Source organism: Sparus aurata, chromosome 22 (assembly GCF_900880675.1).
Source record: "Sparus aurata chromosome 22, fSpaAur1.1, whole genome shotgun sequence".
Lineage (NCBI taxonomy): Eukaryota > Metazoa > Chordata > Actinopteri > Spariformes > Sparidae > Sparus > Sparus aurata.
The window spans coordinates 18,068,077-18,089,904 of NC_044208.1; the positions used below are offsets into that span (position 1 = coordinate 18,068,077).

Below are 21,828 nucleotides of genomic sequence, written 5' to 3' on the forward strand. Positions count from 1 at the left end.
TCACAAAATAACGATAATTAACTTGTGTTCTTGAGATGATGCCATTGAAAATATAATTGAATATATGGCCATTAAGGGCTTCCATGTTAACAGAATGCCCGATTATAAATGCAAGCAACGGTTTTATAGACAAACAACATACTTTTTTGCAGATGTGTGTATGCAAATGTAGGTCATATGATACGTGTACCTTGTGATTACTTTATTACATAAAACACATTGAAGAAATATTTGGAAAGACATTAAAACCGAAACACTCCACAATCTGTAACTTTGCATTCATATTTTGGTCTTTCGTTGCAAGTCGGAGCCTCTTCTAATCTTCTGAGGACATCGACACCCTCCACCACTTGACTAGAAAGGAAAACAAAAACATTACGTTTCAACAAAACCGTAAAAGAAAAATGTGATTATGCAGAATTGGGAACTTAAACAGGTGTCTTTGAAGTGGAATTAGTGATACAAACCCGAAGGCCACGTAGGTCCTGTCCATCCAGGGTGTTGGCTGCAGGGTGATGTAGAACTGGGATCCATTGCTGTGGGGACCCTTATTGGCCATTCCTAGGGTGCCACGTTTGGAATGGGACACGGCAAAGCTCTCATCTAGAAGGAGAAGTTGCACATGTTACAGACAGAAGAAGTATATTCACTAATATAAAACGCATGCAGAGTGCATTCTTGTGGTAATACTGTCGATGTCTTGGACTGTTTATATGTGTCATACCTTCAAAAGTTGGTCCATAGATTGACTCCCCTCCATTACCTTTACTTTCTGGAGAAATATCTGAAAAATTGAAAGATGACAGAGACAATGCAAGTACACCACAGTATATTTGATTCTCATCCTCGATTTCACAATAATGTGTTGATTACTCAGGGTGATTTCACAATCTGAAGAAGCACTGGGCGTCACAGTAAGTAAGCAGTTATGTGGAAGTAACTGTGGAGGAAGTTCAAGATGTCCACTACTTATTTCACGTACTGGACAAAGATGAGTCAGATACACTCAAAAAATGATTTCATTCAACTGTAATCCAACCTCAACCGTCAACCATAACCACAATCCCAGATGTACTGTAGCTAGTTTCACATCCATATCCACATTGATAATTTTTTATTTCCCATTTTCACAAGTAGCATGTGTGTATCCCATGTGGAGATGTATTTAGAATTAACTGCGCTGTTTTTATTTTATGTGAAAATCACTTAAATGCTACTGAGGACGGGTGACACACCTCCACCTTGCACCCAGCCATTGGGCACCACACGATGAAACACAGAGCCCTTGTAGCAAAGTGGGAGGCCACTCTGCGACAGACCTCGCTCGCCTGAGCACAGTGCCTCGAAGTTCTTTGACGTCTTTGGACAAACATCTGAGAACAGCTGAGGAAAGGGAGAACAGTGTGTCTTGTTTAGATGCTTTTCTTATATCAGCATTTTAAAATCATTTTTAGAAGGTAGAAAAGTAGAAAAAAACTTGAATTTGTTCATCACGTGTTTAAGTTTCCTCACCTCAAACAATAACCTCCCTGCTGCCTCGCCTGCTATAACAATTTCCATGAAGACAAACTGATGCTGTAATGACAAGACAGAGATGTTCATGGATAACAAATACAATAATTGCCCCATTTTACAGATTAATACTCAGCTAGAAGAGCCACTGATGACTTTAACTAAAACGAGAACCTAATAATTTGCAAAAATTCCTAGACATCAATTTAAAGAAAGCAAAAAGTTGCATGTAATTGATAATCCAATTGTGTTCTAAATAAGTTATGATTATGTAGTGTGATATCCACCACAATAAGAATACTAACTTCCCCTGTGTCCATTTGTTTAACCTATATTAGTTATTTATGTGACTTGCCCCAGTTTTCTGGAGGTGTTTGGCATAGTAGTCCTCAGTGAGAGCCATGTAGAAAGCCTTCGGCCGAGTGAAAGTGAAGCTCCACTGATCCTTGGCCCAGCTGGCGAGATCTTTCTCGTTGCCGAGGAGGACACCGTTCAGAAAGCACATCAGGCTGCTGGAGTACTGCCACACTTCGCCACGCAGCTCCTTGAATCACAAGAGTTGGAGGACAAATGTTTTGGGATCCAGCATTTCAGAATGACCAATCACATCAAACTACAGTAGTATTTTGTTGTGTAGAAGCTGCAAACTCAGTCTTGTCTTTTAAATCACATTTGAAATTGAACTTTTTTTTAAAAACACCCTTTTTGTGTTTTCTTGATTACATTTTGAGTTACTCTCTGTTTCATTTCCATGGCTTTTAGCTTGCTATTTTGTGTCGCTTTGTGTTTATTCAGCTGTTTTAATGTAAAGCCCTTTATATCTGCGTATTAAAAAGGTGCTCTATAAATAATGTTTATTATTATTATTATTATCAAGTAGTAGTAGTAGTTGTAGTAGTAGTATTAGTATTATTTGCCATACCATTCACCTGCTGAAATTTTAGAAATCAATTTAAATGAGCAAGTGAATATGTAAAAACATTTAAAAGTAACAAGTATATCAAAGTACTGTTTATCAGATGTACTGGTACTTACTTTTATGATACTTCAAGCTTTTACTGTATTGAATTTCAGAGGCAAATAGAGTGCTCTTTATCCGACTGTGTTGATTTGAGAGGTTTAATTACAACTTACTTTTACAGATTGAAATAATACTAATCAAACCATGATAATTTATGAAATACAAGTTACAAATTAGTTAAATGTCTCTGCACTTAACTACTTACATTAGAATGTTGTCTACACAGAAATACATCCTTAATAATTTGATAATTAATAATAATATAATAACATAACTGGAAGTAGCATAATCTTGACACGCTTCATTCGGCTCCCTATTTTACTTAATACTTTAAGTATATTATGCTTTTCTACGTTTACTGCTTGTACTTGTTTTTATTTATTTTGCCTGATTAGACCACTGCTCAAGACTGTGTGGGTATTTGTCTGATTGACATCCATGTTCTACTCCAATAGTTTGTTGAATTTAGTTGGAAGGATATCACAAAATATAATTCAATATAGTACAAAAAGAGTGTGTTTTATAGCGTAGCGCTCTGCAATAGACTGATCAGCGCCAATGATTGTGAAAACATGAGTCTGAAGGGCCTTTAAGAAGCTAAAACTTTGAATGCATAGGTGTAACTTGTAAAGAGACAGTCTCACTGCCTTTTCTGTGATGAATCTTCTTCCAACACTGGTGTAGAATATAAAATGCCGTGCAGAGCCTCAGCACGCCTCACAGCTCTCTACTCAAAAATTAAAAGCAGGTTTGCAAATAAATAATTGGAGGGTTTCAAACAAGTATAATCTGATGGCTTACCATTTTCTTGTCACACAGGTAGGTGTGCCAGTCAAATTCGAGTAGCGGTTGAATTTTTGGATCCAGGAATGCCTCAGGAAACTTCTGTTTTAGTCCCTGTGGTGCATAGTCAAAAGTGTTATCACCCCAATGAAAACGTGTCAAATGCATAAAAGAAAAGGAAGAAATTAAGGGTTTACCTCTGCAATACATTTGGCAACATGAAAGTTAGGATCTTTAATTAAACCAACAATTTCTAGGTGCATTTTTTTGTCCATGGTTGAAAAGAAAATCAGCCATAAAAGTGGAAAAGTAAAAAAAAAAAAGAAGCCCTCAGTCAGTAAACAGGAGCCTCGTATCCATGGCAACAAGCATTTGGAGGCGCTTTTCTATGACGTCCATTTGGGTCTGAACGACTCCGCACCGCCGTATCCTTCTATTCCACCTTGTTTTTTTATAATCATGATACTTGTCAGAATCGCCAACATTAGGGCGACACAGAACACTTATTGATGACTTAAATTCAATACAAACGCCGAATTTATTTTTCTTTTACAAATGTACAACAACTAATACCGCAACAAGGCAGCGTGGTAAGGAGACCTTCAACGAATTGGAACGTGGCCCAGCGGCGCCACCATTTGAAATCTTCTGCTCGTTGTTCTGTGTTGTGTTGAGCAGCATTGACGTTTCCTACGCGTTTCCCTCAAGTTAAATCGGTTAAAACCCATTTTGGGGTAGTTATGGGTGTTCACGACTTGTGGTCTATCGTCGAGCCGGTTCGTGAGTCGGTGCCGCTGTACAGTTTGAGCGGAAAGACGCTGGCTGTCGACCTGAGCTTATGGGTGTGCGAGGCCCAGCACGTCCAAGCAATGATGGGGAGAGTTACCAAACCCCACCTGAGGTAATTCTCAATTATCATATAGCTAAGTTAGCTTCGGTTTTAATCTTTAAAACAGTATCTTCTGCTGGTCTGCATCACTTAAAAGCGATGTACTGTTGTGTCCAGGAATTTGTTTTTCAGAGTGTCATCCCTGTCACTCATGGGGGTGAAGCTCGTCTTTGTGATGGAAGGAGAAGCCCCTAAACTCAAAGCGGAAACCATGAGCAAGAGGGCAGAAACAAGATATGGAGGATTCAAAAAGGCTCCTGCCACGAAGTCCACAAAGAGCACCAGCAGAGGGCGCTTTAACGCTGTACTAAGAGAGGTTGGTTGATCCTCCACCCTCCTGCATCTCTCATCACAGTCAGCCAGTCACATGCATGTTGTTTTTAAGCACTCTTGTCCTCTGTAGTGTGCAGAGATGTTGGACTATCTTGGTGTGCCGTGGGTGACAGCTGCTGGGGAGGCTGAGGCCATGTGTGCCTACCTGGACTCACAGGGCCTGGTGGACGGCTGCATCACTAATGATGGGGACGCTTTCTTGTATGGAGCCCGAACTGTCTACAGGAACTTCAATATGAACAGCAAAGTATGTTGTGAACGTTCATCTAATCAACAGTGTAGAGAAAGTGTGGAGAAAAAGCTGAACCCACACCTCAGGGCTGGTGTTTGATAGAAGATGCTTCACTGCTCACTCAAAAGGCTTCTTCAGTTCAAACTGTTAGGGGAGATAAGGACTCAATATATGCCTCTCTCCGGAGCACCAAAGCAACATCCGGGCACCCGTCAGAGCCACATATCCAAGAGTGTTCCCTTTTGGATTTCCAGTCAGGCTGCACAGTTAATCCAAATATTACTGAATGTACAACATGGCAAAGGGCAACATCCAAATAACAGGAGCCAACATTTTTTGATAACGTGTGCTGCAAAGATGCCCTGGCCTGTAAATCTTTTTTTCCAGATGTAAGAAAACATTTTCGTTTGGAACAGTCCCCCAATAAATGTCACATCATCATATTTTAAAATAGTTTTTCTCAAACGAAACTAGAAGCTATAGGGTGGAATAAGTTATACTTGCATGTTTTGGGGTACTTTATGTATTTTGTAAAGAGCAATTTATTCAGTTTTTCTTGTGAATAAGGGATGTTAATTCTAGCTTTTAGACAAAAAATAATTTATTTGTGGGTCAAATCACTAGTCAGGTAATTAACAAATGGAAACTGCTTATTATTACATTTATTCATTTATTTTTTTTTACTAAATGTCATTATGGTTTTCAACATAAACACACAGTGACATCATCACTGCTTCCATGTACGTATACATACATTGCATTCATGTCTGAGGAAATGCTAAGTTCCATCAGATCAAAAAATATATCATATTGTTCCTCTCTTTCCCCTCCAGGACCCTCAGGTGGACTGTTACAGGACCTCCAGGGTACAAACAGAGTTACATCTGTCCAGAGAGAATCTTGTCGGTCTGGCCATTTTCCTGGGCTGTGATTATATTCCGAAAGTAAGGAGAGCGCCTTGATCTGAAATTTGTGCATGAAAATCACTGATATGAGTGATTTACAGGATGTTAACTGTACATTGGCTTTCTTCCACGAGGGCATACCTGGTGTTGGTAGAGAGCAAGCCCTGAGGCTCATTCGGATGATTAAAGGACAAACACTGCTGCAGAGGTAGGAAACGCACACACTGTGGATAATCTTTCTTGCTTTTTGATTGCAGATGAGCACTTTTTTTTCTTTTCTGTGCTGTGTTTGTGCACTTGTAACCGCTTGCTTATTGCTTCAGATTCAAAAAGTGGAAGGAGGAGAATGCAGGTGTGTTTGAGGGAGTCGTAAAGAAGGTCGCTCACTGCCACGTATGTCGACATCCTGGTGAGTGGTGCCCTGCCTTGAACTCTGACCCTGTGGCTGACACTGATAAGAGGTGGCAAGCAAAAGGGGAGGGGGTGTCCTAAGAGGATTTAACCTGCAATGTTAAAACATACACGTATGTGAGAGATGGATTAGTCTGAATAAGCCTCTGATTTAACACCTGAGTTGTAGTAATGTGTTAGATTTTAAGGTTGGTTGTTTGTCTTGGCTTTTTACGTACGTCTCCTATTTTAGGGAGAAAGGGAAATCAGTTTATTCAAACAAATATACATATGCTTAAGACCCGCCTCTGCCATGTGTTAAAAAACATGAGACATTAGTTTCATCAGATCCTAACTTTGATTTATCTCCTCCCCTTTTCAGGTTCAGCAAAAGCACATGAACGCGGCGGCTGTGTACTGTGCGACAGCAAACATTTCTGTCAACCTCAGGATTTTGACTACCAGTGTCCCTGTGATTGGCATCGCTATGACCAGACGCGCCAGGCCATGTCCTTTGAGGCAAACATCAGGAAGTATGTGACCTGATGGAAATAATTTTTTTTAGATGTAAATTAAATTCAATAGTTTAATGGTATGAAAAGGCAAGAGCATAAAGCAGTGTATTGAAAGACGACCAAGACTAGCAAAACTGTAGTAAGTCTATCAATTAAGGCTGTCACAATGTCAAATTTTCACTTGATGATTTTTGTGGCCAAACCTATTCACAATGAGGACATTACTGCACTACCTATTGAACATTTGAAATAAAACATTTTATCAGTCAAATTGGCCTTTAAAGTCCAGTGTTCTGTCCATTTTTCCTTTTTATTTTTTTAACTGTTTTTTATCTCTTTTTTTTTTTATATAGGAAAACACTTGCAAGTCAACAGTTCCCCTTCACAGAGGTACAGCTGTTTTGATGTGCTTATTGTTTGATCTAATGTATATGGTTTTTGATATTTAAATCAAATTTTGCAGATCATCAGTGAGTTCCTGATTTCCAAGGATAAGCCTGTGTCACATTTCAAAAGGAGGCAGCCAAATATGCTGTTGATGCAGGTAATGGCTTGATTTAAATGACATCTTTGATAAGTTATTACTTATCTTGCATCTAAAAGCTGGTTTCTGTTTTCTAGAAATTTGCCTATGATAAAATGGAGTGGCCGAAGCACTACACCAGTGAAAAGGTATTGGTCTTGATGACCTACGCCGAGTTGATGAACAGGAAGTACGGAAGGGAAATGTGTTCCCAAATCAAGCCCCTCAGGTAGCTCGCAAAGTTCAACAACAAAACTTTTAGCAACTAATGAGTGTCTCTTTTGTGACTTTGTTGTAATAAAAGCTTATTTTTGATTATCAACGCCTTTCACTCCCAAAGAATACTGAAACCAAGGGTGAGGAATGCCGTCGCTTGCTTCGAAATCATCTGGAGCACACCAGGTCAGTTTAAACCAACACAGGATGATGTTCACTTCAATGTTTTCTGTAATTCTCTGTTTTCCTGCTGTCAGAGGAAAAAGCGATGTTTAAGACAACATCTTCTGGGTTGAGTGACACGACTGCTGCAGTAAGCAGAGGTTGGGGTGCAGGGTGCTCGTCACCGGGTTGTCTGTTAGTGACTTGCTGTGAGGTGGGGTTCAGAGGTGACAGATCAGTCACAACGGCCACTAGGTGCTAAACTGGCTTCCTCTCCCAGGCTGGGAAATCTGTCATATCAAAGTCCACTTCACTAACAAGCCAGGCTGCAGAATCAGCCTGAGAAAGTCTCAATCAACTAATTCAGAATGTGGTTTGTCATTTGTTATTTTTTTTATCATGCAGTTTAATGAATATTACTGTAAATGTAAGTCTTATGGTTTTACATTTTTCAAGCAAAAATGTCACATCTGCGGGTTCCAGCGCCTTAAATATAAGGAGGATTTGCTGTGTTTCTTTGTCATTTATGATAGTAAATAAAGAGTCATTGAGTTTTGGACAATAGAAGCAATTTGAAGATGTCACTTTGGGCTCTGGGGAATTGTGATGAGCATTTTTCACTATTTTTTGACATTTTACAGAATAAGAAATACATACATACCAATGTTGCTGAATTTGGTGGAAACATGGGGGGGGGTTTTTTGTCATACATTTGCAAAGGCTAAAGTGTGTATGTATTCTAAAATCCCTGTAACAAGAAAGTAGTTGAAAAGCCATTATTGCAATTATGAGTTAAATGGCTAAGATATTTGCATTTTGTATAAAAAGGGCTGTAATTGTGTATATTATTTATAAATTATTGTCTGCATTTGTTCAGAGGAGCATGAGAGAATTGTTGAGACCAATTTCGACCTGACCTTGATGTTTTGGGTTTTTGTAGAACATTATGTGTTTCCTGAGGATCGGCCTTCACAGGATCAAGGTGAGGTGAGGACGGTGGAGGAAGAGTCTCTCTTCCGTGTGGCCTTCCCAGAGCTGGTGGAGAGCTACCTGAGAGACAAGGCTCTTGCTGAAGAGAAAAAGACCAAAAGTAAGACGATAATTTGTATTATTCTCTTTCAATAAATCCATCATATATTTTTCATGAAGTTAATAATGCAGCAAACAAAAATGGGAGCCCTCCCACAGACTTAACAAGCTCCAAGACTTCCCACACTCACTGTGCCGCTGAAAAGGGCACCCTGATCAAAGGCACCTGGAGCTTTTGACTTGTTTTTCAAGGCTGTCTATAACAGCCGCTCTAACACCTGAAAATGTAGAGTTTGGCAGCTCGACTAGTTCACACCAAAGGCTTTGATGCAGCAGAGAGGTGTCTGTCTCACAGGCTTCGCTGTCACTTTATGCAGGTTGTACTTTGCTCCCCCCTCCCCAGCCACAACTGTTGTAGAACTTCACTTCCTAATGTTTGGGGAAATATATCACTGATTGAGGATTGAAGAGATTTCCAATGAACATGTTCAAAGTAGTCATTAAAGCGTTCCCTGACATTCAGTCTCAATCTTCTTTACAGAGAGGAAGCCAAAGAGTCAAAAGGAGAAGCCAGCTGATCTGATCTCAGATGGAATTTCAGACCTCTTGGCTCAGATGACCCTTCAGAGTTCCTCTAAAGCTCAACCACAAACAATACTCCCTACCAGCACAGAGGAACCAGAAGTGGTGCTCCTGGACACTCCAGTGAACCATAAACAGCAGCGAAAGACGAAGGAAGACTACAGCAGTTTGGGTGATTGCCCGAATACTCCTCAGTCTCACGCAGATTCAGAGCCTGCTGCTTCACCGTCCGTCTCTGCTGTTATCGATGCTCTACACCTGAGTGATATCGACTGGGAGGCTTTGTCCTTCACATCCTCTCCATCAGCCACAAACCACAGCACTGAGCCCAAGCTGAGCACATACATTGAGGCCAAGGAAACAGAGGGCGAAAACAACAAGCAGAAAACCTCATGTGGTGTCAAAGAAGGAGACTCGAGTTCTGCTCCAGAGTGTTCTCTTAGGGACAGGGTGCTTATGAGGACCACAGCCAAAGCTATAGAACAGATGGAGATATCCGACGCCATGATCTCAAAACTACTAAACTATGAATTAGCCCCTCTCAAACTCACCTCTTCACATAACTCAAAAGCAAGTGAACGGATTGGCGGTATTTTGGTAGGACAGGAGTCTGCTGTTAACAAAAAAGAACCACTCACTGACAGAAGGCAGTGTACAAAAAATAAAACAGACACTCACAGTTCAAAGCAGCAGCTGAGGCCTGCGCTACAAACTCAAAATAAGACAAAGGACAAATGTAATGGCTCCCAAAAGCCTCCACAGAAATATAAATTTGTCAGAAAAGCCATTCCCTCATCGGCTCTCCCACAACAGACGTGCCGCTCTGACCCCGATCGAAGTGACAAAAACGTGCCACACACCACCAAGAAGACTGTGTGTATGAGCGTGGGCTCGTCTAGTGAGGAAAGTGATGCAGAGAACCAGCAGCTTAGAGCCCAAAGAAAGGCTAAGATGAAGCCAGTAAACAAGATCAATGCCAGCTCCCTTTCAGACTTCCCCCTGAAAGCTGTTTCAACCAAACCATCAGCGAAAACCGCTCCAGTCAAGTTATCACAACTAAAATCTCAGAGTTGCAATGTAGCTATTGAGACAAACAGCATGCCTGTATCAGCTAAGAGCCAGACTGTTTCACCAGCTGTTGTGAGTGACGATGTGTTCCTGCAGACTCCAGCGTCACCTGTCACTGTGTTAGATAGTGATGATTCAGTGATCTGTGGTGAGAGTCCGCTGCCACTAGCAGAGAGGCTGAGACTGAAGTTCCTAAAATGAGCAGCATCGTTACAGGACGATGGACAGGAACATGTAAGCTATTTTCACATTGAATGTGAAAGATTACTCTAAACCTTAAAAATCTCAATTTCTTATTGATTAGCTTATTACAGTAGAGCTGCACCAATTACTTGATTAGTCAAGTGACAGAGAATTAATCTATAGTCGCTTTTGGTCTCTCAATTAAAACATAACAAAAGATTTAAGTAGTATGGCGTCATGGAATTTGCCGTCTTCATTGTTTACCAACCAAACCATTGTCAATGTACATTGAACAGTGTTCACATTTGAGAAGATGTTTAAAAATGTTCTACCCCTTGTCCCTCTACACTGGACAAAAAAACCCCCACTTCAGTTTAAATACAATATGAACAACTGTCCTGTTTATTGGCTCCAGTCTGCTTTGATGAAAACAAAACACCCGGGTGAACACTCTAATTCTCTCCCCTTGACACGCTGAAGTTAAGGACGTTGGTTTGTTCATATTTTCCGTCTGTCTCCGTTCAAGCAGCATTTAGAAAACCTGCATATACATTGTCATTTTGGTGTAAAAACTATATTATTCATGTTGCGCCTCCTTCTTCACTCTTAGACTCTCTTCTGGAACGACCAAATGAAATGCTCAGTCACACACAAAATTAGATTTCTCCTGGTTTGAATGTTTGAAATAGTTGGGATAATATCAGTACACAACTCCACAAAATATACAACAAAGATTAAGTAGATTTTGACATTTTAATGCAGGAATGTTATATATAATGTCTTTAAGTCATTTTTCAAGCAAATAAGACAGACTTTAGAGCTTGAAGCTTTTGGAATATGAGAATTTGCGGCTGTCCCCTGTCTTAACATTACAATAAATTAAATATCTTTTAGTTGATGGTTGATCAGACAACATAAGACACTTGGTTAAATCAGGACATTTATACTATTTTCTTCTTTGTTTAATATACCAAACAATTAAAGGTACACTATGTAGTTCTTGTGAGGAAATGTAATCAGAAGAGAAAGATCCTCATTGACTTTTTTGTTATTCATAAACATGCATTTCCATGGCTGAATAAACAATAGATGCATAAAAAACTGACCTCAAAGGACAACACAATTTCATTTTATATTTGGCGCACCCTGCCTCCTTTTTTACTTCATAAAGTTTTCTGGGACCTTATTTTCCTCCGAGAACAGCTTGTTTATTCAGTTATGGATAAGAATAAATACTTTGTTTGTATTATTACCTAATTAATATTGTACATTTTAAAATGTGGAGTTTGAACTTCTTATCTAGATCTACATAATGCCCCTTTAAGTTAGCTTTCATAGCTTTCCCCAACTTGTTACTTTGATTCTTTGAAGTTTGAAGTATTTCATAAGTGAGAAGAGAGAATTCTTCAGCAACATTGATTTTATCAAATTTGTGTCATTAGATGTTGTGTGACATTGAAAAATTTGAACCAAACCACGAAATTGTAATAAGTTCCTCAAGAATGATTTGTTGCCTTCCCAATGCCTGTTGCTCTGATCTTGAAAGGAACCGTCTATGTAAATTTGGGGTTGAAGGTTGTGGATTAGCACAGTTTTCAGCATTAAACGGCATTTAGAAGCACCACGTGAGCTTGTTTTCTCCCACTGCTGTTTGACAAGCTGCATGTCACTTAAGAGGGAGGCAGCCACTGCAGCTGAGGGAGACGCTGAGCTATCGGTTTTACAACCTGCCAGTGTTGGCCCCCTTGATCATGAGTGAGGCCTTAGACACCTTTTGCAGACATGAAAGGTCTGGCAGGAGCTTGGTGACAGCTGCATCCTCTGCCCAAATAACAAGTCAGTCCTAGACTATGTCTTGTTGTTACTTATATATTTTTCTCTTCCTCCTTCCTTGATAGTTTTCCACTGCAAGCCAACGTGTCTTTTCAAAACAAGTTGTGCATTTTCTTGTGAGCATAAGAAACCAGGAGCATTCCTCCAGGTGGCAATAAGATTTTAAGATGCAGTTCAAAAAGACTTACAAACTATACCTTGCTGCTTCTGAATCATACATTTAAATGTATATGTCAAGCGATGTGTCTATGTGGGGCTCTAAGTTCAAAATAATGACTTGACTATAAACCTCCAGACTGAAGACACATGCAGGCCTGACTTGCCAGAGAGGTGTGAAGCTCTCAGGTGAAACAGCATCCTCTCATTCCTTCATTAGACAAATCACATCAAACTGATAATTGTCGCCTTGCAGACTTTAAAGAGTAATTCCCCCACAAAAGGAATCTAATTATTTTTCTTTCCATCACATTATCCGTCTATTTAGCCTTATTCACACCCCAGTGATAACGAACGACGTCCTTCGGGAAGGTCGCATTTTGGCACTTGAGGTTTTCTTTGAACTTTTTTTTTTTTTTCCGCCGGAGCTGTGAACCCATAAACCTCCGGAGATCTGCTTCTGTATAAAAACGCTTTGGCAAAAAAAATCCCTCCTCACAGAATCCGCCTGATGTCATCCTCGCCACACGGACGTCTGGAAGTCTCGGGATATTTCTAACATGGACCTGGACGCTGTCACGTCGAGAATACTGTCTGAGTGGAGTAGCCTGGGTGAGGATCGGGACTCGCTTCAGTCCGCCTCACCGGAGTCCTCCATGGACTCCAGCTGCTCTTCGCCGGAGATGTGCTTCTCCGGCGGGCACCGGGACATCAGCGATCTGTCCGTCGGCTTCTCGGGACTCAGGGCGACTCCGGCATCGCAGAGGATGAGCAAGCCCAAGATGTCCACCAAAAGGCGCGTGAAGGCCAGCGAGAGGGAGAAGATGCGGATGAGGAGTCTTGCGGAGGCTTTGCACCAGCTCCGCGACTACCTGCCGCCGGACTACAGCAAGAGGGGGCAACCCCTGACCAAGATACAAACCCTCAAATACACAATTGAATACATCAACCAGCTCTCAGACATCCTGAGCCGCGCGTAACGGACGTGCAAGGACCACTTTTACGCATCAGGTTAACTCTCATCCGGACATTCGATGGAGTTAGTTTCACATGCAATATCTTAAAGATAACTTAATGACTGAATTTCTCTGTTGTGTTTATTTTCCTTCTCTTTTTCAGCCCTTCCCTTGATGTAAATATTGTTTTTCAGGCATTTTGGCAATTATTTTTGTATATGAGGAGGCTGCCTTTGTTTGAATTATAAATTCAGTGTTTGGAATCGAGTGTGCTGTTTGTTGATATGTATATTTTTCGCTGATGATATCTTTATGATGAAGACACCAATATTCCTGTTTGCGTTAACAGAGAAGCAGGTTGATATTGTTTTTAATCTCGTGTACTTTGTTCACTGGTATATTTTAGGACTTAAATAGATGCGTGTCATTTTAAGGTTTTGTTGTGTCTGAAAGCTATTAAATAATTAGTCCTTTTGTTTTTTGTAAATGAGTCCGATTGTCTATCCAACTCCTCATATGGTTTTTTTTTTTTTTTTAACATATAAAAGAAGCTACATTAGGCGTGTGAAACATGTTTACATAAGTCCAGTATGTCAGATGCAGTTTATATACACAAAACATGTTTCTAACTGAACCATCTTCAATAAATCAGCGTTATATGTTGAACTTGTGGCCCATTTAATTAATGACTTCTTTAGGATGAGCAGTACAAGTACAAACGCACGTCAACCCATTCATCCAATCAGAATCTTAAACTAGCTATATAGGCGGAGTCAGAGCAACGCGTAGCCAATGAGACACCAGAATTCCTCCGGGTGGGCGTTGACCTCCACATAATGTGTCCCTCACAAAGAAATCCCAACCCGGGATGTGGGCTAGTCTGACAAAGCCGCCATTTCAAAACGCGAAGGAGCTACACAAGCTGTCGGAAACTTTGTACATTTTTTATTTTTCTAACATATTTTTTATTTTTCGTAGCAAATAGGAAAATTATATTACTTTTGAATCTACCTCTTCGCCTGCATCAGCAATTAAAGTAAGTCATCCATTTTCTTCTACGTTTTACCAACGCGTTTGAAAAATCACAGGAACGCCCCTCTCGTACACGACCAACGATTAAATACACGTTTGTTATTCGGCTTATTTATTTCGTATTTTTAAAGAGAAAACTGGTTATCCAAATCTCGAATGCCTGCTCGAAGACGAGTCAAATGAATAAACTTGTTTGTGAAACAGCATCCTGCAAATCAAAGCTGCAATGGATGTAGACCCAGGAATTAGACAGGGCCTTGCTAGTGCTCTGCATCATAATTCAGCCGTTTACGGAAACATTAGCTCTTACAACTAACCAGTGTATTAAACACTGACATTATCATCAAAGGCTTTAAGCGTATTTGTTGCACAGGGGCCTCCAGCTTAATGTTTAAGGTGACAGCTCCAACCGCCTCTCGGGATCAGGATAAAAATGTTTCCATGACGCTCGACGCACCTTTAAAATATCACAGTGACAATGTATGTGTACGTGACAGTCCTCGGTGACGTGGTAAAAGTGTTAATTGTGTCATGTGTCTTTCCATTGTCATATGCGTTTCAAGCTGCTGCTCCACAGAGCCTTGCGTTATTGTTACCTCTACAACATACAGTAATATACAAGAAGATGAATCCATCTATTTGTCCAAGTAGATCTAAAAGTATAGACACAGTTGAACACCATAAAAGTCAAACTGGATCATTTGAATTTCATGGAGGTAGGATGAATATAAGGGTTTTTTTTCCCCCCATATATTTTAGCGAGCTGCACCGTAGAAGATGTCAACTGAGTGTGCGCATAGTTAAGAGAAAGTATATGAACTTTTTAATTTGTATACAGCAGTAGCTACATACATTTAAAAGGTCTATAAAGGGGCTAACCCTAACCCCCCCCCCCCCCCAAAAAAAAAAGAACCACATTCGACAAGATGCTGTAGAGACTATAATGAAGAAATAATGCTCCCACTGGGAGGGCACTAAGTAGTAAGCCCACAGTGATCTCACCACCACACCTTGTAGGTAGGGTTGTCAACATCAACATATTGCTCAATATGGATACTGAACATTTGAAAAGGATTCAATACTAATTTTTGCAGTATCGATAATGTTGACACATGCACTGCTGTAGCCAGTGTCCCACCTCCTGCAGAAGCAGAGGTATTGCATCGAAGTCAGAAATGTCAGTATCGTGATGTCACTAATACCTTGTACCTTTTTTATTGTCTGCAAAATTGTTTGAATATAATATATTATCCCTGCAGGGGTATGTTTACTGTGTATTTTTGGAAGTTATCATAGAATATAGTTATTTTTGGAAAGGGAATTTATCCCTCCCAAGTAGGGTTAGGGTAACTTATCTTAAGATCATGTGAATTGCTGTTGCTTCAGAAAAAGTGTCAGACACACTGCAAGTTAAACAAGTTTAAGAACTGGCTTTCCGGGACGGTTACACCCTCAGGACAAATTTTGTAAGTCATCTCTCATTCCCCAAGTATGTTGAGTGTCAGTTTCATGCTTAGTGTCCAACCCCCCTTACTTTTTACCTACTATGTATCATATAAGTCTCGAGTCTATCAGTGTCACAGATGCTGCATTTAAAAGCTGTTATCCAGGCTTTGGGACTATTCATTTCCTCACTGTCAAGCTCTGACTTGCAGTTGTCCATGTCTAACTTGCGAACATGTCACCTGTTTCAATATGAGGCATGCAGTCCGTCACACCCAGTGATAGAGCGATGCAGTGAATGCAATGCTGAGGTTTTATGTTTCCAGGATCTGCTGAGTAACATTTTGAGCCTTGTGTCACATTGTAGAAATGCCTCAATATATTGTTCATCAGTGATAACAAAAAATTACCTCCTTACAACATCAAAGAATGATTCATCATTTATGCCTGCAAAAGTGTTTTTGTACATATTGGATGAATCTTTGAGAATTAAGCTCTCATTTGCTAACATCATGCTTGATTACCTCATAACTGCAGGGAACTTGCACCTTATTTCTACATGAATTCATTTTTATGGCAAAATGCCCTATATATGTTCTTTTCCTTTCTTTCGTCAGTATGAATGATACATTTTGTATGTGGAAGCAAAATGCATCTAGAAATCTTTTTATGTTAAGGCAGGTGTTGCAAACAGTATGTCTCGTTTTGTGTGCAGGAAATATAACAATTCCATTGTAACGTAGGACTGCATTTTAATCTTGTCTGCATCCTTTCAGATGGATGCAGACACAGAAGAAAAGATGACAGACACTTCAAAACCTTCCAAGGGTGAATCTGAGCAACCGGCAATGGACAACAAAGCTCGGTCAGTCTTAGAGTTTCTGACAGCCTAATACTGCATTTATTCATAAGTACTGTATTTATGGTTTGTCAAACTGCATGCACATGGAAGGCAAAACTAAGCCCTCCTGAAAACTGGAGTTTTTTTATTTTTAGCTGTCCTATCTCACTGATTCTTTTTTTATATGATGCAATCACAGAAAGGGCTGATTGGTAAACACGAGGTTGCTATATATATTTGCACTGCTTTACATGAGTGCACTTGTTCAAGTGGTTAAGTGGCAGTAGATAACTTTAATGTGGAGCTTCATATTCTGATTGTACTTGGTTTAACAGGCCAGACAGAATAAAAGTGCTCCAGATAAACATCCCAATGAAATTAAACAGGCCCAAACTGAACAAAATTTCAATCGGTTGCAGAGGGGTAGTTTAAATCATTCAAAATAATAATTGTCCCATGGTAACGTACGTTTCTTAACTGACCAAAAGTGGCAGCTTTTTAAGTTGAGCTGGGCGCCTGCCAGAAGTTTCTGTTGTTTTTATATACATTTTTAGAAAACTCTTAGACAAAGATGGATATCCACCCATCACATGTAAACATTTGACCCAAAGTCTTCTTTGATTTGTATTGATATTAGTATTGTCCATTCAAACCTAGCCGGTGTTTCACATATTTGTTTTTGCCTCCACAGGGGCCGTGGGTTTAAAGGTCGTGGTCGAGGGGGTCGGATGAATCGAGGTGGCATGCGTGGTGGGCGGAGCATGATGAAAGTGTTTGGTCCACCTGGACATGGGAGGGGACGCCCGAAAGATGGACCCATGAATGGATTTGCACCCATGAGGTAGTGGCATTTTTAAACGCATGATGTAAAGTGTAAATGTGCTTTTTTGTAGGGAAATTAAATCCAAAGTTAAACAACTGCCCTTGATGTGTGTTTGATAAGATGTCTGTGTATTTTAAATGAAAATGCTTAGCTTTTATGGGTGTACTGCACTTCTCTTGCAGAGGAATGAGGAGGATGCGACCTTACCCAGACCTAAGAGGTCATCGAGGTAGGGGTGGACCAATGGGCATGGGCCCTCCTCCTCCTCCTCCCCCACCACCTCCCATGCACCTCAGAGGCCCCTTCCCACCCATGCCTAGGTAAGCAACTCACACAAAGACACACAATATTGTGTGCAGACACTCAGGGTAACCAAAAACACAGGAAACATGGTTGTTTAGTTTAAGAATGATCCTCCTGAGTTCAAAAACTTACTTCTAAAAGGTATATTCTTTAATGTGGGGATCAAATACCTCTACATTTGAGCCATTTCTTTCTGGAGCAAATCATTTTGTAAATCACAAGCCTTTATTGAGTAGGTGTGTGTTTTCATTTAACTGAAAATGCACACAAATGTCTGTCTAGGCACGGACCCCCTCCACCCCCTCCTCCAGGTTATCCTGGTTTCAGAGGGCGTCCACCACACCCTCGAGGACGTGGCATGCTGCCCCCTGGACCTCCACGCCACTTCCACCCCCGTGGCCCGAGAGGGTAAGAGCTGTTTAAATTTTTATACCTTGCTTAAGCTTTGCAAGTCACAATTCTCAGCACTTTCCTTGCACGCTTTTTAAGACACCTAAATAGATTTAAAAATACTTCTGGTAAGCATTTGAAAAATGCTCACTCTAGTTGCATTCCTCTACATCTAGTAAACTGCAAGCCAAAAGGGTTGTGACACAATGCACAATCCTTTCTGTCCCTTTTCTCTTAAGACTCATTATAGCTTCACTTTAACTTGTCCTCAATTGTCACATTTCTTTCTCAGTTTGTCTATCAAATAGATGAAATAATATGAGCCCAAAATTTGTCTTACTGGTGTTGAGTCAAAGACTGTTAACTTATGAATAAATAAAAAACATGCTTACTGCTCAACTATTTGAAAGCATACTCTTAAATAATGCATGAAATAATGAAAAGACATCACAATGTATTTTGCTATTCCAGTAACTGCACAGTAACTGAGAGGGGATGAGAACACTGATTGGAATAGTTCAGATGGGTGCTCTTATCAGAGTGTGCCACCTATTGGCCAAAGCCAAGAATCCAATGTGTGATTTTATCCTTTTACACAGCTACCACAATGGACCAGTCTCTCCTCCGCCTCACCCCCCACCTGGCAGAGGCCAGAGGTGGCCAGGGCCCCCTGGTGGCCGACGCTTTTAACACAGCCTGCCCTAAAAAACAATAACCAAGCACCTGTAAATGTAGAAGGGGCCTAAAATGGTGCAGTAAATTAAATGCCCCTCACTTATGTGTTATACAGAGTCTGTGGCCAAATGTCTGGTTATTGATATTGTCTACTGGCAAATAAATAATGTGAAAAAGACTAATGACAACCGAGGACACAGAAATGCCTCACAGTTTTTAACAATGTAAAGGCATCCTCGCATTCTGTTACCTTTTTGTTCTAGAAATACTGTTGGTACTGTAGGAACTATTTGACGTTTGTTGAGAAAAAGTTGTTGAAAACAAGACACTGTTCTCGAAGGGAGGAAAATTCATGTCAGAGTTCATTAAGTGTTCTGTGGTTCTTGTTATAGTCACCCTGTGAGCCTTAAGAAATGTTTCTGATCATTAATAAAGAATTACAAAATGGGTGACACTGCATATTTGAAGGTGGGGAACAATTGATATAAGGGCGCGCAACAGCCCTCAAGCACCACTGTTACTAGCTTAGTACACTTTAGACCTACCTAACCTTTCCTTTTGTTACATGGAAAACGTTACTGTATTATAACCTCACCAAGCAGTGCAGCAAATATTGTTGAACACTTACACAGTTTTCAAGAGAAAAGACAATATTCCACTTGTCAAGTATTCATGAGTATTTAATTTTTATATTTTATATCATTTATGTGCAGCTCTTTTAAGTTATGAGAATTGCTGTTTGAAACATTCATGTTTGTCTTTATCAGTCTATTGTGTAAAGACACAAAGTAAAAGGCATTAAATGAATAGTTTATAGTTTATTGAAATACATATATAGTAGCTTTTTTATAGAGGGAAAGCAAATTCCATTATATTTACTTCAGTTAAGGTTAACTCTTTACTGTGTTCAGTTCTTTGAATTGTTATAAAAACTTTATTCACTGTAATTAACATAACTTTTGTGAACCTGTGAATGTGTTTTATGAAAATCGTCATATCGACATATGAAGTAGTCGTGGAGAAAAAAAAATAAAAGTAAAAATAAACTCAACCTCTCTTTTTTTGGTTTATTCACAAACAAGTCTGAGAGTTGTCATTACAATTTGCAACAATTATGTAATATTTGCAAGACAATGAATTGCAATGTCAAATCTATTACTGCACACAGTGGCACAATAACAGTGTTTCATACTTGAAAGATAACATTTGGTCCATGTAAAGACCACTGTAAAGATATTGTACATATTATATAGAAGTTTTTGGATGAGTGTGGAGGACCGAGCTCTTAACGAACCATTTCTCTAGGCTCTTAGAAGGATGCATATAGGAAAAGTAATTGAATTTCAGTCACTGAAGTACATAACTATTTTTCTTGCCATGTAAATTTCACTGGAGGACACCACCAACCACTCCACTTGAAAGGCACTGAAATGCCTCTGACCGAACGTCATGTCACAGATAAAATTCAGTGGTAGCATGTCTAAAAGGAGGACATCATCTGCAAAGGATAAACACTCTGATATGACCAAGGACTTTCATGTTTTCTTGCTGTTTATAATAAGATATGTAATTTGACTAAAGGCAACAAGGGGGCTTTCTTTCTGTTCTTTCTATAATTTTCTTATACTTGAATGTTTTCATAAAGTACAATTAAAAGTTTGTTGCCATGCCTGTAGTTATAACAGATTAAGATAATGTACCTTTCATTAAAAAGTGTCATAACAGATTATTAAATGAATGATTTTGCAAAGTGCAGTGATACACAGTAATGGCACCATCTCAAAGGAAACTGAATAAAGTAGACACCAATCACACAAGATTGTAGCTCTTAAAATGTGCAAGTTGATTTAGGCCTTCCGAATGTCCAAGAGGCATGTATTATTGATTCTGTTTGTTGTATGAACTGCTGGCACAAACAAAGATTTGGCATTGTAGATGAAAGCTAGTCTGTTTTCTTAAGTTAGCCACAGACAGGTGTTGGCTCTTTTACCCCCCTACTCTATCTGTCTCTGTCCATCTCTTCAGCGCTCAGTACATTATGCTGCCTCTTCAGTCTCTGCAGTCCCTTCTTGTTTCTCCCTTTGGTTGATTGTAACAGACTGACTGTTGTTGTCTCCTGAAGGGGGGCACACAGTACAGTTTACCTCCCAGGCCCCAGGAACCCAGGCCTTCCCTCACATCTCTCCCCTCCTTCACCAGCGGCGTGACATCAGAGGTTTGGCTCTTCGCTTGAAAACTGGGAAAGGTGAGCTTCCTCTTGTGTCTTATGCCTAAACCCCCCCTCCTCACTGATACCTGGAGATTCTCTCTTTCAGGATGGAAGCTGAAGACGGTGAGACACAGAGGACTATGGTACTTACTCTTTTTTTTATTAATGAGTTAAAATGAAGAAAATGTAGTTTGGAAGGATTGCACTCAACTGTCATGTAAGTACATGTGAAGTACATGTGTACTGTGAAAGAACAGAGAGTAAGGAGACCTAAAGATATACAACACATGATAGTCTATTAATCAATATTATTGCACCAATAACTGTCAGGAAGAAATTTCGAATCAACAGTAGGAAAAGCATAGGTGTGAATGACAAAATGAAAGATGACTGAAATCCATTTAGCTGCCTCAGTTTCAGTGTCCTGGTTTCGTATGTGCTAGCTCACTGTGACCTGCTCATGGCTTAAAGCTTGAGGACACACTATATGATTCATATCTAAGTGTCACCCTCTGTATGGCAGCTCAGTTTAACACAGGAAGAGGAGGGGTCAGTCCTGAATAGTCTTTAAATTGATCAATGAAGAATAGTGTCTTATAATAAATGTATAGGGACTATGAGCAGGAAATTTCCTTAAAATTACATTAATATCTGAACAAAAGAATGCCATGTTTCAGCAGATGAATGTTTGATTCAGTGATTTTTTTGTTTTGTCTCGTTTTGCCTTAAAGGATTTTTTTGCACTGACTATTCAATAAATGAAAAGAAAATCACTTGTGTGTTACTGTTTCCTACAGATTATATACGTATGTACAGAATGATGA

The 21,828-nt window shown here is 39.8% G+C and overlaps 4 protein-coding genes across 8 annotated transcripts; 3 read left to right on the forward strand and 1 right to left on the reverse strand.

The window, feature by feature from the left end:
• Positions 1-181: 181 nt before the first annotated feature.
• Positions 182-3,688, reverse strand: ppil6 (peptidylprolyl isomerase (cyclophilin)-like 6). 2 transcript variants are annotated; one of them, XM_030405921.1, is made up of 8 exons: positions 3,514-3,688; positions 3,335-3,430; positions 1,868-2,056; positions 1,513-1,575; positions 1,236-1,383; positions 725-772; positions 468-603; positions 182-354 (listed from the first exon to the last, which is right to left on the reverse strand). In XM_030405921.1, exons 1-8 carry the CDS (start codon positions 3,589-3,591, stop codon positions 243-245), a joined length of 870 nt encoding a protein of 289 aa, XP_030261781.1. In that variant the 5' UTR covers positions 3,592-3,688; the 3' UTR covers positions 182-242. The 2 variants fall into 2 exon arrangements, with proteins under 2 accessions (XP_030261781.1, XP_030261780.1); XM_030405920.1 differs by having other exon boundaries at positions 725-784; positions 3,514-3,684.
• A 13-nt stretch (positions 3,689-3,701) lies between these two features.
• gen1 (GEN1 Holliday junction 5' flap endonuclease) lies at positions 3,702-10,746 on the forward strand. The gene is made up of 13 exons (XM_030405918.1): positions 3,702-4,217; positions 4,323-4,521; positions 4,609-4,785; positions 5,604-5,714; positions 5,810-5,883; positions 5,999-6,084; positions 6,448-6,598; positions 6,934-6,970; positions 7,044-7,124; positions 7,202-7,332; positions 7,444-7,505; positions 8,422-8,571; positions 9,052-10,746. Exons 1-13 carry the CDS (start codon positions 4,057-4,059, stop codon positions 10,359-10,361), a joined length of 2,730 nt encoding a protein of 909 aa, XP_030261778.1. The 5' UTR covers positions 3,702-4,056; the 3' UTR covers positions 10,362-10,746.
• Positions 10,747-11,581: 835 nt separating this feature from the next.
• msgn1 (mesogenin 1) lies at positions 11,582-13,954 on the forward strand. Its single transcript, XM_030405927.1, has one exon. It carries the CDS (start codon positions 12,893-12,895, stop codon positions 13,310-13,312), a length of 420 nt encoding a protein of 139 aa, XP_030261787.1. The 5' UTR covers positions 11,582-12,892; the 3' UTR covers positions 13,313-13,954.
• A 174-nt stretch (positions 13,955-14,128) lies between these two features.
• On the forward strand, positions 14,129-21,777 carry LOC115574419 (cleavage and polyadenylation specificity factor subunit 6). 4 transcript variants are annotated; one of them, XM_030405926.1, is made up of 7 exons: positions 14,129-14,324; positions 16,540-16,628; positions 17,296-17,445; positions 17,610-17,747; positions 18,013-18,138; positions 20,918-21,040; positions 21,111-21,777. In XM_030405926.1, exons 2-6 carry the CDS (start codon positions 16,540-16,542, stop codon positions 21,000-21,002), a joined length of 588 nt encoding a protein of 195 aa, XP_030261786.1. In that variant the 5' UTR covers positions 14,129-14,324; the 3' UTR covers positions 21,003-21,040; positions 21,111-21,777. The 4 variants fall into 4 exon arrangements, 3 of the variants coding, with proteins under 3 accessions (XP_030261786.1, XP_030261785.1, XP_030261783.1); XR_003982485.1 differs by having other exon boundaries at positions 14,131-14,324; positions 18,720-21,040; XM_030405925.1 differs by having other exon boundaries at positions 20,918-21,777.
• Positions 21,778-21,828: the final 51 nt, after the last annotated feature.

Bases quoted from the DNA above. Each gene is read 5' to 3' on its own strand.
- ppil6 (XM_030405920.1), bottom strand. From the start codon at position 3,591: ATGGACAAAAAAATGCACCTAGAAATTGTTGGTTTAATTAAAGATCCT. The intron at 785-1,235 runs GTGTGTCACCCG...TCAATTTTTCAG, and splicing joins TGGCTGGGTGCAAGGTGGAG to ATATTTCTCCAGAAAGTAAA. The intron at 604-724 runs GTATGACACATA...TTCTCCTTCTAG, and splicing joins CTATGGACCAACTTTTGAAG to ATGAGAGCTTTGCCGTGTCC.
- gen1 (XM_030405918.1), top strand. From the start codon at position 4,057: ATGGGTGTTCACGACTTGTGGTCTATCGTCGAGCCGGTTCGTGAGTCG. The intron at 4,522-4,608 runs GTTGGTTGATCC...TGTCCTCTGTAG, and splicing joins TTAACGCTGTACTAAGAGAG to TGTGCAGAGATGTTGGACTA. The intron at 5,715-5,809 runs GTAAGGAGAGCG...TTCTTCCACGAG, and splicing joins GCTGTGATTATATTCCGAAA to GGCATACCTGGTGTTGGTAG.
- msgn1 (XM_030405927.1), top strand. From the start codon at position 12,893: ATGGACCTGGACGCTGTCACGTCGAGAATACTGTCTGAGTGGAGTAGC.
- LOC115574419 (XM_030405923.1), top strand. From the start codon at position 16,540: ATGGATGCAGACACAGAAGAAAAGATGACAGACACTTCAAAACCTTCC. The intron at 17,446-17,609 runs GTAGTGGCATTT...CTTCTCTTGCAG, and splicing joins AATGGATTTGCACCCATGAG to AGGAATGAGGAGGATGCGAC. The intron at 17,748-18,012 runs GTAAGCAACTCA...ATGTCTGTCTAG, and splicing joins CCCTTCCCACCCATGCCTAG to GCACGGACCCCCTCCACCCC.